Source organism: Vanacampus margaritifer, chromosome 1 (genome assembly GCF_051991255.1).
Source record: "Vanacampus margaritifer isolate UIUO_Vmar chromosome 1, RoL_Vmar_1.0, whole genome shotgun sequence".
NCBI classification, from domain to species: domain Eukaryota; kingdom Metazoa; phylum Chordata; class Actinopteri; order Syngnathiformes; family Syngnathidae; genus Vanacampus; species Vanacampus margaritifer.
Window position 1 is genome coordinate 61,092,522 of NC_135432.1, and position 13,968 is coordinate 61,106,489.

The 13,968-nt window shown below is 41.4% G+C and overlaps 1 protein-coding gene across 6 annotated transcripts in view; it reads left to right on the top strand.

Annotated features, from left to right (window-relative positions):
* The window catches only part of qkia (QKI, KH domain containing, RNA binding a), an 82,444-nt gene extending 68,750 nt beyond the window's left edge, over positions 1 to 13,694 (top strand). Inside the window, exons 6-8 of one of the 6 annotated variants that reach the window (XM_077559620.1) lie at positions 1,040 to 1,480; positions 4,013 to 4,087; positions 6,731 to 13,694. In XM_077559620.1, the coding sequence (XP_077415746.1) occupies positions 1,040 to 1,480; positions 4,013 to 4,087; positions 6,731 to 6,747 (533 nt within the window). In that variant the 3' untranslated portion in view covers positions 6,748 to 13,694. Of the gene's footprint in view, positions 1 to 1,039; positions 1,481 to 4,012 lie in introns of all 6 variants that reach the window. The other 5 variants (XM_077559646.1, XM_077559613.1, XM_077559637.1 and 2 more) reach the window with 5 other exon arrangements.
* The last annotated feature ends 274 nt before the right edge of the window (positions 13,695 to 13,968 follow it).

The following is a 13,968-nucleotide window of genomic DNA, read 5'->3' on the forward strand; positions in this document are numbered from 1 at the left end:
ATTTACAAATATCACTTTTTTTTTTTCATGATGTAACACATGCAAACTCTTGAAATGTAATGTTTGCTAGCATTTTATTAGGGATGCACCAATTAACAATTAATTAGCCACATTTGACATACAAATTCAGACTTTGTATGACAATTAGCGTTTGTATGTCACGTGTAAAACAAATATTTTAGTAGTCATTGTGTGCACGTATAGTATTGAGTGTGTTCCTAATCAACACGCCAGCCTTCAAATGAGTTGGGTAGAGCACACGTGTCAAACTCAGGCCAGCCACATGCACGTTTTCTTCATATTAATTGTAGAAATCTTTACCAAAATAGCAAATTGTCCTCACTTTTATTAATGTTGAACAGATATTATCAAAAAAAAAAAAAAACGTTTAAAATCAATTGATCAATGCTTGACCAAATTATTTTCCTTGATTTGATATTAAAAAAAAAAATAGTTCCCCATCAGTTTGATGTTTATATGATGACGCGAGATACATTTATATGGCTCGCAGCCCTCGGAGGTCATCTATAACTACAACCAGGTCCACGAGAAAAAATGAGTTTGGCAACCCCAGGTAGTGAACATTTCAATTGACAAGAGTTTGTATGTAATTATCCTTCATTGTGGTAATCATATTGGCCTGTTAAGTGTGTCACCTCTGCCAAGTTAGCAGTTCAATTTGGATCCGTGTGTGTGTGTGTGTGTTGTTCACGTCATTCCTCATGCAATTTCCAGTAAATGTTTGAGCCGCTGGCCAGGTGATTTTTTTTTTTGTATGCTTTGCATTGGGATGACCGCAAGCTTGTTTTGGTGTGAGGGGTTATTTTGTTTTGCTTTGTGGTCCACCACCATGATCATTGCATGGACTAATTTTGACCTTTTGCCCCCTCCCTCTCTCCCTGCCAACTCTCTTCTTTTCCTCCTTTTGTATTTTCACCCTTCACTATTCATCTGTGATAACCATCAACGCCACTCGGCTTGACCTCTTGTCCTCTGTCTTCTTTCCACTTCTGTCCTTCGCTCTCTTCGCTTATGGCAGCCACCCTTGCGTTCTCTCTTGCAGCGGCGGCGGCGGCCGCTCAGGGACCCCGCCTCATAGCGGCACCCACAGGTCAGGTGTTGCCGGCCCCGGGACTCCGGCCCCCGACTCCCGGCGGGGCCCCCATCATGAACCTCATCCGGCCCACTCAGATGGCCGCCATGCTGTCCAACGGCACGCCCACTCTGGTGCCGCCCACGCCGGACGCCGGGCTCATCTACACCACACCTTACGATTACCCCTACGCCCTGGCGCCCACCTCCCTGCTGGAGTACCCCATCGAGCACAGTGGGGTTCTAGGTAAGCGGGCCTGGGGGAGCGTGAGCGCGGCGGGCACGGCGGCCCACTTTAGCCAGCCCGGACAGGAGGGCAGCTTGTTTTACCCCGCTCTCGGGTTGCTGGACACGGCTTCCATGAGCCACAGTCAGGACTTTTTGAAAGGTAAATATGTTGTGTCCACATGAGGAAGTAAAACACTGTCAGGGTGGATGAAGGCGGTGAAGCTCTGTGGCTAATGTGGACATTTTGATTGAACATCAAAACTGGAGAGGGGAAAGCCTAGCCTCTTGACGACGAGAAGGTTCGGTTCAAGTTAAATTTCGCTCCACGCTTCCAGGTACGCAACCGCCTCGACTCGGCGAGGTTTACACGGGCGGACTCGGCAAAGTCTGCAATGAGGCAGCCCGACAGAAACAAGCCCGCGTACACGGCAGCCCGCTCTCTAACCCTTTCATGCACCGGCCCGGAGGCATATTCAGTCTGGCAGGAGATCCCTTCGGATTTCTGCAGCTTCTGAAATGATTTTTCTGTGCTGCAGGCAGGCCTTGATGCCTGCAGATAGTCCCTCTGTCACTCCCACTGGGGATGTTCATTAAATTCCTCCAGTCGTCCTTTATTTTCTTCTTCTCCTTCGCCTTCCTTTGTTGTTTCAGCTTCACCCCTGGTGAACCCGAGCTTTTGTGCTAATACTCGAGATTCCCCTCCATTCGTAGTCCAGTTCGCTACCCGGGCCTACGTGTTACATGCGTTCTCTGTGGTGCTTTTAACTGACCCAAAGATACAAGTGATGAGCATCTGTTGAATAATAACAATCCCAAATTTGACCCCAAAACATTTGACAAACCCACAAAGCCATCCCCCCCCCCCCCCCTCGTTTTAATTTGACACACTTGTGATGTTGTGCGAAACGTGTTGTTAGCTAGCCTCGCATGTTGCGTCTGCCTCCGGGAGTCATGTGCCGCATCTTTCGCTTTAACTTGCAGGGTTACACCGGCTTAGTGCATTTTATTTACTCACTCTATCGATCGGTGCCTTCAGCAACACGGGGGCCCGCTGTGGAAGGCGCACACTGCCTTGCTCACACATTTCCATGCGCCCGCCTGCCGCCACTACTTTATCTCGCCACCATTGGCTTTGTGGACAGCAGGGAAATGTTGGGCCATCTGGCGCTTCAGAGTCGTGTAGGTGGCGGCAAAGATTTTTGCCAACACTCGCCACACTGAATTTGTGTGCTTTTTCATCCCTGCATTTGTTCGATTTCGCAATACAGTGGAACCTCTCAAGTTTGAACCCGGTTCGTTCTGGGATGCTGCTCGACCTCATTTGAAACAAAATGTTCCCACGGGGGCTAATGGGGGGAAATTAACTTAAAAATGTGAGCAATCGACACCCCCCCCCGAAATAAATGAAATATTCATAAAACTATAAATAAATAGCTGACTTACAGGTCATTTGATTTCTACAAACGTTCTTTCTAGACACGCAAGCGTTAAAAAAAAAAATGAAAGAAAAAAATCCACATGTAATATCTATATTAACTCATTTGCTCCCAAAAACGTATAAATACATTCTATTTTAAATATTACCAGTGTCCAGTGTTATGTTGTTTTTTTTATGCTAAAGCATACAGAAGGCTTTGATGCAGCATCTGAACTGAAGAGAACGGTTGAAGCAATAGTAGTTATTACAAAAACGGCCAGTAGGTGGCAGCAGTATAAGAGATCAACCAGGGACATGTAGCAAAAAAGCTCTTTTCCCCAGTGTTTTAAACAGATTTGTGAATAATGATGAAATTTAGCTATATTCTAATGCTAATTGCTGCAAAACGGAAACCGATAGAAATATACTTTTTTTCTGATGCAGTATAAGAGATCAACCAGGGACATGTAGCAAAAAAGATCTTTTCCCCAGTGTTTTAAACAAACTTGTGAATAATGATGAAACTTAGCTATATTCTAATGCTAATTGCTGCAAAACGGAAACCGATAGAAATATACTTTTTTTTCTGATGAAAGAAGAGAATCATCTTTCTTTCTGTAGGTTCCAAGTTTTTATAGCAATATAACATAATATGAGTAACTGTAAATATACAAACAACAAACATACATTTGTGTCCAAAATATTGAAATTACGAATAGTACACAGAGGTTCCACTGTATTTGAGCATAAACGAGGAAACAGCCCCCGTTGGGCTGATTGGCTTGCGAGAAAAATGGCGGCGTTGGAGTGCGCGCGTGCGTGCGTGCGTGCGTGTGGCAAGAGGCAGGTGGCGTCTGGCGATATTCAATTACCATCAGAGCTGTATTGGATTCCCCCACCTCTGAAAATAAGGAGACAAATTTCTCCAAATCCCCTCTCCGGACCCCACGGGAAGAATCACATTATTTTTCCCAGACAGCCATGCAGCCTCACCTACCCCATGTTTTATTCCCCATCCCCCACCCCCACCCCCCCTGAAAACTCTGAGCACTGTGGAATTGAATGACTTAACTTATGCATATTTGAATACTATCCCGAAATAGGTGTATTTTTTTTGTTCTACTGTATTATTTTCTATACAAGCTTATGTGATGTGCATATGTGCTATTATCTAGTGAATTGTTGTAATATCCCCGCATTATGCTAACGGTTAAAAGAATAATGTGAATGTTGAACGTGAATGGTTTCTAACCTTGTGGACCTGTTACAATCTAGGTGCAATGGCTACTAAAGTGAGACGGCATGACACGCGGGTCCATCCTTACCAAAGGATTGTGACCGCTGACAGAGGTCAGTTTAGTCTCTTAGCTACACTCTGATATCAATTGATGCATTTTAGTCATGATGATGATGATGATGCCTTAGTTGGGACTTTCTACTGTGTTGTCTGTATTATTGTACGTGTTTGTGTTTCCTCCCTACGCCGCACCCGTATATTGTCCACACGCCAGCTAAATGGTGCGTTGTGGTGTGCACATTTTGTTTACATTCAGTCCTTAGCTTACAAAGAGCTCATTTGCAAAAAACTAAAAAAACACGTTTTTAAGAGGGCTTAAATTGGATAATAGTGACAAGAATATCCACTTAAATAAAACTTACCTGCAACTCGTACTTTGCAACCTGCAAAAAGTTTTGCTCTTTTGTTAATTTTGTCCATCCTTCTTCGGCCTCATTTTTTTTTTAATTTAAATACCGTATATTGTAATATTCTTGTGCAAATGTAAAGGCCCCCTCTCCTACGAACTCACGGAGCGCCTTACCCCTTATAAATATCTTCTTTTTTGGCCCTCTCAGGATACCTGCCGCCTTGTCCCGACACTCACCTGGTCATTTCATACACACCAATTATTTTTCTAAAGGTGTTTGCTAACCAAAAGGGGAAAACCCCCACTCAAGCATGTAAACAGCCGATTTATCAGCCCTATTTGAAAAGGCCTTTACAATGCAAATGAGCCCTTCACTAAAGGATATGTACACTGTGTATATTTCAAAAGCTCAGGCAGAAAGTGATCTTAGCAGCTTTTTTTTTTTTTTTTGGTTCGTGCAGCTGTGAAGCCAGTGCAGGTCGTACTTTGCAAGCAATGATATAAGACATTCCTCTCAGCGGGAGATTGCCGCCTAAAAAGCATCTCCTGGCCTCACAAGTTGTTATTTTTCTACTGAAATTCAAGTCACTCAAGACGCCCGATAGCTTTAGAACGCTTGCATTCCCTCCAGTGTACCGCGAGATATATAACGTTAATATTTCACCTGTACACGAGGTACTGTCATTTTATATTGGAGCATTTTTTTATATCAAAATGTATTTATGGTTCTTGTGTATATTTATATTATATAAAAGTATACTGCTAAATAAAGAGGAAAAGAACAAATCGGAAAAAGGTCGATTGGCTTTTATTGCATTTTTAACACTAGCCGTGTAACATTAGTTTTTACTACACTAATCACAAAAAAAAGACACTTGAGGCCATGTTCACATGTTTGCGGACATTTTGGAAAGACAAAAAGAAGATATTTCATATCAAGGCCAAATAGAAATAGGCTTGTTCTTAGTCGTCAACATATTTCTTCTGTGTTTGAGAGCATTTCACTTCAAGCATGTATTGAGATTTTATTACTGATGACGAGCAAGCCTAAAATACAACATATCATCATTTCATAGGTGTCAAAATGCACTCGTTGTATTTGATCCCGGCTGACCTCCGGAGGCAGCGCCGCTCATTTTGGAATCCCATCGAACCGTAGTCGCATTCGTAACGTTTGTCGTCGCGGTTTGTTCACGTCACTTGTTTGAAGAAAGTGCAATCAGCCAGTCAAGCCGCTATTACCAAACCTGAGCAACTATTTGATGTCACCCCACACACACTGACTGCTTTTCTCAACACTCCCACTTGACCTCACCCAAATCTGTAAAAATCGCACGTTTTACAGTGGTCTTTATTGTGGCTAGCATAAGGCACACCTGTGCATTGGTCATGCTGTCTAACCAGCATCTTAAAGTGGAAGTCAAGGCAAACATTTTCTTTGCAATATTAGTCTGATTTCTGATTAATATTGCATTTGTGGAATATGAATTAAGCTTTTATCCATTTTAGGGCAGGCGGAGCGGCCATTTTGCTATTTGTTGTCAACTGAAGATGACATCATAAGTTGCTCAGGTAACAACCAATTACGGCTCACCTCGTTTCTGGGTCCGGTCACGTGACGTTCAAGTTGAGTCGCGATTGGGCGTCATCTAAGCAACTTATAACGACTGCAAGTGGCAAAATGGCCGCCCCCTGAGAATCGTAGAATCGGTTAATTCCACCAATGCAATATTAATCGGAATGCCGTGTTGAGACTATTGTTGCCGTCTGTTCTGCTTTCATCCATTTACTCAGACAAGCTAGCCTTTTTTCATACTAGCGATGCTTGATGCTAACGTTAGCTGGTGTCTGCTCGCTGCAACCGGCTTCACGTGGTGTGCAATAAAATGTCCTCTCCACGCTTCCATCGGCCATTTTCCTTTCATCCCAACAAACCGCTGGCCGGCCAATCCGTTGCCGCTTCATCCATTGTGGCGTTATTAATCCCAGATTAACGTTTTCTAGGCGCGCATTTGAAATGGCACGCGGCCGTTTCTGCCGTCGGCGTGTGGACATGGCCTCATACAACTAGTTGTTTATTTTCTGTTTGTCTGTCCATCTCTTTTGCTTCTATGTTTTGGTTTTGCGGGGCACGTGGGCGCTAAAAACCTGCAACAAGCAACCGCCGCCGCCGCTTATGGGGTGGCGCTAGCGCTGAGGGGGGGGGGCGGGGGTCCACACATCAGAGAGATTGCATTCATTTTTATTGTTCAAAATGATGTCATTCCAGTCTCTTCCTGCTGACACTAATCCCCTTCTATCTTTGTTTTTTCTGTTTGTTTTTGTTTTTGTTCCTAACCACCTATAGCCGCCACCGGCAACTAACATGAACCTTCTGACCTCTGAACTCTTCACCCAATGACGAGCCGCCCCCCAAGCCTGCCTGCTGATCAGTTAACTGGTAATTTGCCTTTCGCTAGCCTCTCTCTCTCCCAGTGACTAAAGAGAGAGAAAGAAAGAGAAGGGAGGCGCCAACCCTAACACGCCAACAAACAAAAAAAAAAAAACTTCACACCAACACGAAGTTGTGTCCTACTCATTTTTCTTCTGTTCATTGAGTTCCGTTCCCATTCTTTCTCTTTCTTTTTCTTCACCAGTCACATGCCGCGGGTGGGATTGTTTGTGGTGTTAATCATACATGTGCACTGACGTTAAATAGCAATAAGATGCCAACCAGAAAAACCCACCCGCCCCCATCAGCCCCCCACTATTTTATCATATGTGGACGCCAAGCATTTGATTTTAAGAATGACAAAAAAAAAAAAAAAAAAAATGGCGGGGTGGTGTCGCCAGTTGCCACCCCAAAGAAAAAGAAACAGAAGGAAAGAGAACATCAACACTCACCTTAACTTTGTTGAAGTTGTCATGACGATTTGTAATTCTGACACATTCTGGGTGTGCTGCCCCTTTTTTGCCCCCCCCCCCCCCTCCGCCCGGCCCACAACCCAACAAAAAAAAGCTTCTCTGTCTTGATTTGTTTTAAAACCGCATGGCTGTAACGATTGCAAAACACGGCGCTTTTGGTTTGTTACGTTTTGGGTTGCTTTTTGTTTTGTTACAGTTTGTATGTTTTTTGTTTCTTCTGTTCTCACGTTTTTTTTTATTATTATTATAATTTTTTTTGACTAAATTGACGACAAAATCCGCAGGCTGCTAAACAAACCTTAGGCCGGGGAGGGGCCTAACTTGGGATGAAGGGTTTACGTACGCGTGTGTGCTTTTATTCTTTGTGTTTGTAATGGTTGTATTTCTCGAAGTACTCCCAATGAAAGTCGGGTGTTTTGGGGGCTTTTCCCTCCGCGCGACATCCACGTTACAGTGCCTGATGCGTTTAGAACAAACTAGATCTCAATGAGTTTGCTGAGCTGTGATCAAAAAAAGACAAAAAAAAAAAGAGGAAGAAAAAAAAAAACATGTATTACGTGTGCGTATTTAGCCAAAGGTTTTTTTCCGATGATTTTAACTACTATTAAGATGAATTATCTGTCGTTATGCATCTGCCTCGCACGGAGGGCCGTTTGAAAAATTTTGGAATTTGTCGTGCCTGCCTTCGAAGCCAGTCAAGTTAGCATTTTTGACTTTATTTTACTTTTCATTGTTTTTCTTTTCTTTTTTTTCTTATTCCTGAGGAGGGAAAAAAAAAACACTAAAACAGCTCCTTGGATTATCATGGAAATGAAGGGTCCCAGCCACCTTTTGCCAATTTTAACTTGTTTTTAAGGATTACTTAGTTGGCCGTTTTGTGTCCCGCCAACGTGCAAGCGCATCCACAATGTGTCACATCTCTCGTATCTTTTGAGCTCTTTTGTTAAACTCTCTCAAGAACAAAAAAAAAATAGGATGTGAAAGCCATGCCTGCCTGTTCAAATTGCTTTATACATACGTCTTATATATATATATAAAAATATAAATATATATAAAAGTGTACATAACGCCATTGCATATATAAATACATACACAGAAGCGAACAAAAAAAAAAAATGCTAATTTTACAGTACAGGGTGCTGGAGTAGAGGAAAAAATGAATTCTATTTTTGCCAATTTTAGCTTTTGATACTTTGCAGATACAAAATCTGATAATAAAAAAAAAAGACAAAACAAAAAAAAAATAAGTGGGTGAGTACTGTTGGCCTGGACTTGACTGGAACGAAGAGTTTATATTAAAAAAAAAAAATTAAAAAACAGGAAGGAATCAAATAAAAACAAAAAGTGCCTTATCGAGAGTGGTGTCAGTTTTTGCGAGAAGTGTTCCGTAAGAAACGAAAAGCCAGCACCCACCCAAGATGGCGCAGAGCGGAGCGTGGCGTTGGCGGCCCGCGTGAACTCTATGCAACCCCAACTAGCTGACTCAGCTAAATATGTGCCATGTTTTTTTTTTTTTTGGTCTTCCTGAGATTTCTTTTTTCTTTTGACTCGACAGCCCTTTACTCTGCCGTGTGAGCAGGCTTTGATTTTCGAGATGTTTGAGATTTTTATTTTATTTTTTTTTGAAGCGTGCATATGCCGTTACTTCCTGTCGGGACGAAACGGCGCTGCCGATAGTAGCAATGCGCTCGGACGCATCGTGAGCTGAGAAAAATACATTTACCATTTGTTCAAATTCAGTAGCGTCGGTTTTAACCAACCGCGATTTGACGACAAATAAACCACCGTTGCGTCGTTTAAAAAAAAAAATCAATAAAAATAAACCAATCAATAAAGTTGTCGTGGATAGAACGGCGCAGCTGATGTTTGGCGATTCCGTTCATGGCTTTCTCATCGAGCCGAAAAAGGTCAATGAAATTGTTTTGTTTTCAGTGTTACTCTTATTATTCGTACTCTTTCTTGTTATTTAGACAATTTGAAATGCAATACAAGTGGAAATGGCTGTACGGCATTTGACAGTATTACGAGAAGTCCCTCCGCAATGTTACGCGCTACATTGTGTGGCTGGGTAAAAGTTGGGGGAGAAAAAAAACAAACGAAAAAAGCGTATTCTCTCTGGCCTGCCTACTATACATGTATGATAATGTAATTAACAGCCATTGTTACAGGTTTATAATGTATTTTTCTAATCTCATTTTCTATGTATATCAATCATGTTTCTGAGTGCTTTTTTATGACTCCACCCGACTCTCCTCCCTTACCCCGCCCCCCTCCCCCCTTCACTTTTACACATCGGGAAGTGTTATATTTTGTTTTCATGCCCAGCTTGTTTAACTCATGAGCTACTTTTATTAGTTTCTCTTGTCATAAGTATTTTTACATGCTTGCTATTTAGTTTTACATGGTGTATGCTGTTATTTTTTTTTTCTCCTTATTAACCTCTTGGCATTTATTTTAATAAAACATTCTTAGTAAGAATTTTACTAACGCGCTGATATTTTTGTCTTGTGTTTTTAACCAGTCTCATGAATGTATTGACTCGGTCTGGTTCACGGACTAACAGAATTAATTACGACTGGTGACTCGTGGACGCACACACACACGCGGACGTGTTCTCATGAAATTTTTGTAGGAAATCGTACAAAATGATGGATAGCGTATTACCTTACGATTTTCGAACCCTGTGCTACAGTATAGGGATGTCTTTTGCCAGCTGGGCAATTTTAGAATTCAGCTATAAAAAGGAATTTGCTCTGTAATTGTGCAGATGTGGTAAATAATGAGAGATGGCAATATTTCGCAATTGCTCCTTACTGAATATTAGTGTGCCCAAAAAAATCAGATTCTCATTAGAATCGCGATTCTCATTTAGTACAATTCAGAATCCATTTTAAATGTCCCAAAATCAATTTTATTTAAATTATTTTATACCGTCTTGCCTTTGTCTGTGTGTGCCTTTATTTGGAGCGCTGTTCATGTTGTACCTGGTTTGGCCACTGAGGGGCAGTGTGGTTCCACACTGTTAAGTTGTAGCCACATTACAGAGTAGAAGGAAAAAGTCACGATTCAGTTATTCCAATTAAAAAAAATAAAAATTCCCAGCGTGGAACCGTTCTGAGTGATGAAAGTGCTGCAAGTAGCGCGCTAATTAGCATTAGCGAGTCAGACTGGAGAAGATCAGTACAATTCCTTGCACATCTATAGATTGAAGCAAAAATCATTGTCAATCAAATCATTTTGAATCAAAAATCGCTCTTAATCGAAAATCGATTCTGAATCGAATCGCAGGCCCCCCCAAAAAATCTGAATCGAATCGTGAGACATTCAAAGATTTCCATCCCTACTGAATAATTAATCCTCACTGAATGGTAAGTGACCCCCAAAAAACGTAACACAACAGCAAAAGAAGCCTTTGTGTAAGGATTCTCCGTTTTTTTGTTTTTTTTTGTAATGTCAAAATGTACCAATTATTCCTCAAATGCGAGCCTTGACGTACAAGATCCTACTAAATTGCCATGAGAACAAGTTTGACTGACAAAGACGACACCAGCCACCTAACTGGAAAGTGCACGAGTTGATACTCGCTCCTGCTCACGCATTTCTCACCTCTGTGCTCAAAACGTGAAATCTGCTGACACTCTTCATACCTTTTGCCCTCGCCAACAACGCCGCCGCTGTGTCTCCACTCCAGATCGCTCTTCTTTTTGTTGTCCTTCTGTGTCTCACGCAACCTTGGGAGGTGGCAGGACGCCGACTAGCTTCCCTCGCTCGCTACTAAAAGTCACAAACACGGCGTAGCCCCAAACCCGAAACGAAGAATTCATTTCACATATCGTCATCGGTGGCGTCATTTTTAAAAGGGAGTTTTGTTATGCCGGCAATGCAGCCGTTTCCCGTCCGCTTGAACGTTTTGCATCATTCGCATTCTTGATAGCGAGACAGCTAATACCTTTGGGGAGCCTCCCTCCATAACGCTTAAAAGCAGATCAGGGGTCAGTAGCGTATCTGGGATTATTTGGAAATCCAGTTTCCCTTCGGATCAGTCAATTTGGTAGACATGTCCGCAAACACATCTCAAGAACCCGTGGCGGCAAAAACGCACACAAAATTAGCAGTTTGGTAGACGTGCCTAGCTCTAGGGATGTAGCGATTAAAAATAATAATAATAATACATTTAAAAAAAGAATAATAAATCCTCACAATACGGTGTGAAAACTCACGGTATTGCACAAAAATGAATTTGCTGGTATGACGGATTTATATGAGATAACTGCTGCAATGGCCAAAACATTCCTAATTAAAATTAAACTGCACTAATAAACTAACCACTAGCGGGTGCTAGAACGACACAAATAGAATACAAGCTCACCTTTGTGCTGCTTTTAATATGGTGACAATATTGTGGCAAATTTAATATTGCGATATCATGATAATGCCATAATCGTTACATCCCTGTCGAACATGAGTCCACCCAGAAAAAAATTTAATTCAATCTCAGAAGATTTCAAGGGACCATTGCATTCCATTTGTGCCATTTCCAGGGGGTCCTTTAAGGACAAACCTTTTCTAGAAAATATGTCCCACTGATGGATATGCTAAATTGTAGAAATTGAGGGGGGGTTTTTTTTGGGCCTGTGGGCGGAGCATGGCATGAAAGCTAAAGCGCTAATCAGCTCCACATAAGGTCAAAGTTTGACCAAAAATAACTCCTGAAGCTCAATTTTTTTTTGAATCAAATATACAGTATAAACGTAAACGGCTGTAGGTTCAAACGGCAGCGTGGGCCAGTAAATGAAGTAGTTTGGGATCAAAACGACCATTTACCCCCCCCCCCCTTTTTTTTTTTTTTTAATAAAATCCCAATATGGATTCCAGCTAGCTTGTATTTATTGTTGAGTGGAAGTTTTTTAGTTGTCTCTTTGTTGTCTCAAGCACTGCCAGCGTGTCGTTCTACTGCCGCGTCATCCCTGGCTTTTGAATTCTTCCTCCTCCGCCACTCGACATATTGTCACGACGCGCGCGGGAAAAGATTAACTTCATTATTAATCCTTATTATCATTGCCAGGGACGCCTACACACTTTGTTACCTCATTTTTCTTTTTGGGTTAAATCCTCAACGGCAAAAAAAAAAAAAAAAAGAAAGGAGGAAAAAAAAGAGAGTGCTCAGTTTGTCCTCTTTAAGCGCACAACAGGGATTAAATGTGTCGAACATCAGCGTTAGCATCTTCTTCATAGGAAATTAAGTGAATTATTAAGAACTCCTGTCAAGACTGGATTAGTGGAAGGAAGCACAAAACCTGCTACTGTTTTTTTTTTTTTAGGCGTCACATTTCCTCAAATAGTGGCTTCACTGTGTGTATATATATTAGGGGTGTATATATTAGAAAAAATAAATTTGTCAATATAGCGCGATATTACAGCGCGCAATTCTCGAATCGATTCGATATGCGGCCGGATCGATTTTTAAACATCAATTTTTTTATGGAACTATTCAACAAAACTTCTTCATCGTAACATCCCTAATTTCTATAAATAAATGCCACTATTGGAGGAAATCTTTTCTTTTTGCAGAACCGTGACCTTGAACCACGACCTTGAATGTTAAGCGAGGTTTCCGTCTAGTTGAATGTTGAATGCATGTTCGATTCCAGCGTCAAGTTGTCCTCCAAAGCACAAAACGTTGCTGCCTTATTTTGAAATTCTTACAAAAGTGCCTTTTTCGTGATGTTTTTTTTTTTTTTTTTTCTCGCCAAATACTTTAAATGCAACTTTTCTCTAATCTCATCAAAAGCCTTGATACGATGATGCACTAGGAAATGATCGATTCTCAACTTTGCGCCTCTCTGATTGGACCGGGCTATATCTCCATTGGCCAATGGCATCTCGCCCCCCCCCCCTCCCCCGCCGCTGTCGTCTCTTTGTGAAAAGTCTCGAGGCGTTGAGTGTCTTTTTTGGCCTACTAACGTTTCCCATCTGTCCATCTTGACTTGTTTCTGGCTAACAAACATTCCTTCAGTGAGTTTAACGGCAGGTCGGTCACACTCGACAAAAAAAAAAAAAAAAACAGAAAAAGGAAAGAAAAAATAGCCCCACTGGATTTTTTTCTCTTTATTTCTCCACTGTGTTATGCTTTAAAAGTAGAATTGACTATTATGATATATATTCACTGTAAGTTCCTTATCCGTATTAGTGGTGCACTAAAATGTGTGATATATATATTTTTTTTAATTTACTTTGTTTTGTGTTGATTTAACAATAAAGGGCCTAGACTGAGAATTTTGAGGAAGTAAATAAACCATGTAATGAAACGTTTTGTTGCTCACGCCAAAAAAAAAAAAAAAAAAAGTCAAAAGGGAAAAAAATGTGTGCAATAAAGAACCATGTGTGAGTTTCATCTGACTGCTCAACTGGACTGCTTGTTTTTTTTTTTTGTTTTTGTTTTTTGTGCCTTTTCTGTGATGCCGTGGTGACATTTTGACCTTCAAGGTCGGTCACTGGAGTGCCTGCAACCTGCCAGAACTCAAATGGTGAAGTTCTGATTTAAAGAAGTGCAAGAAGATGTCATCTTCGAAGTGCAAGCTAGTAAAGCTACATTTTTATTTTAGCTTCAAAAAATGAACAAAAAAAAAAAAGTTCTTCATCAATCATTAGCAAAATTATTTGAGCTGTGACCAAAATGGA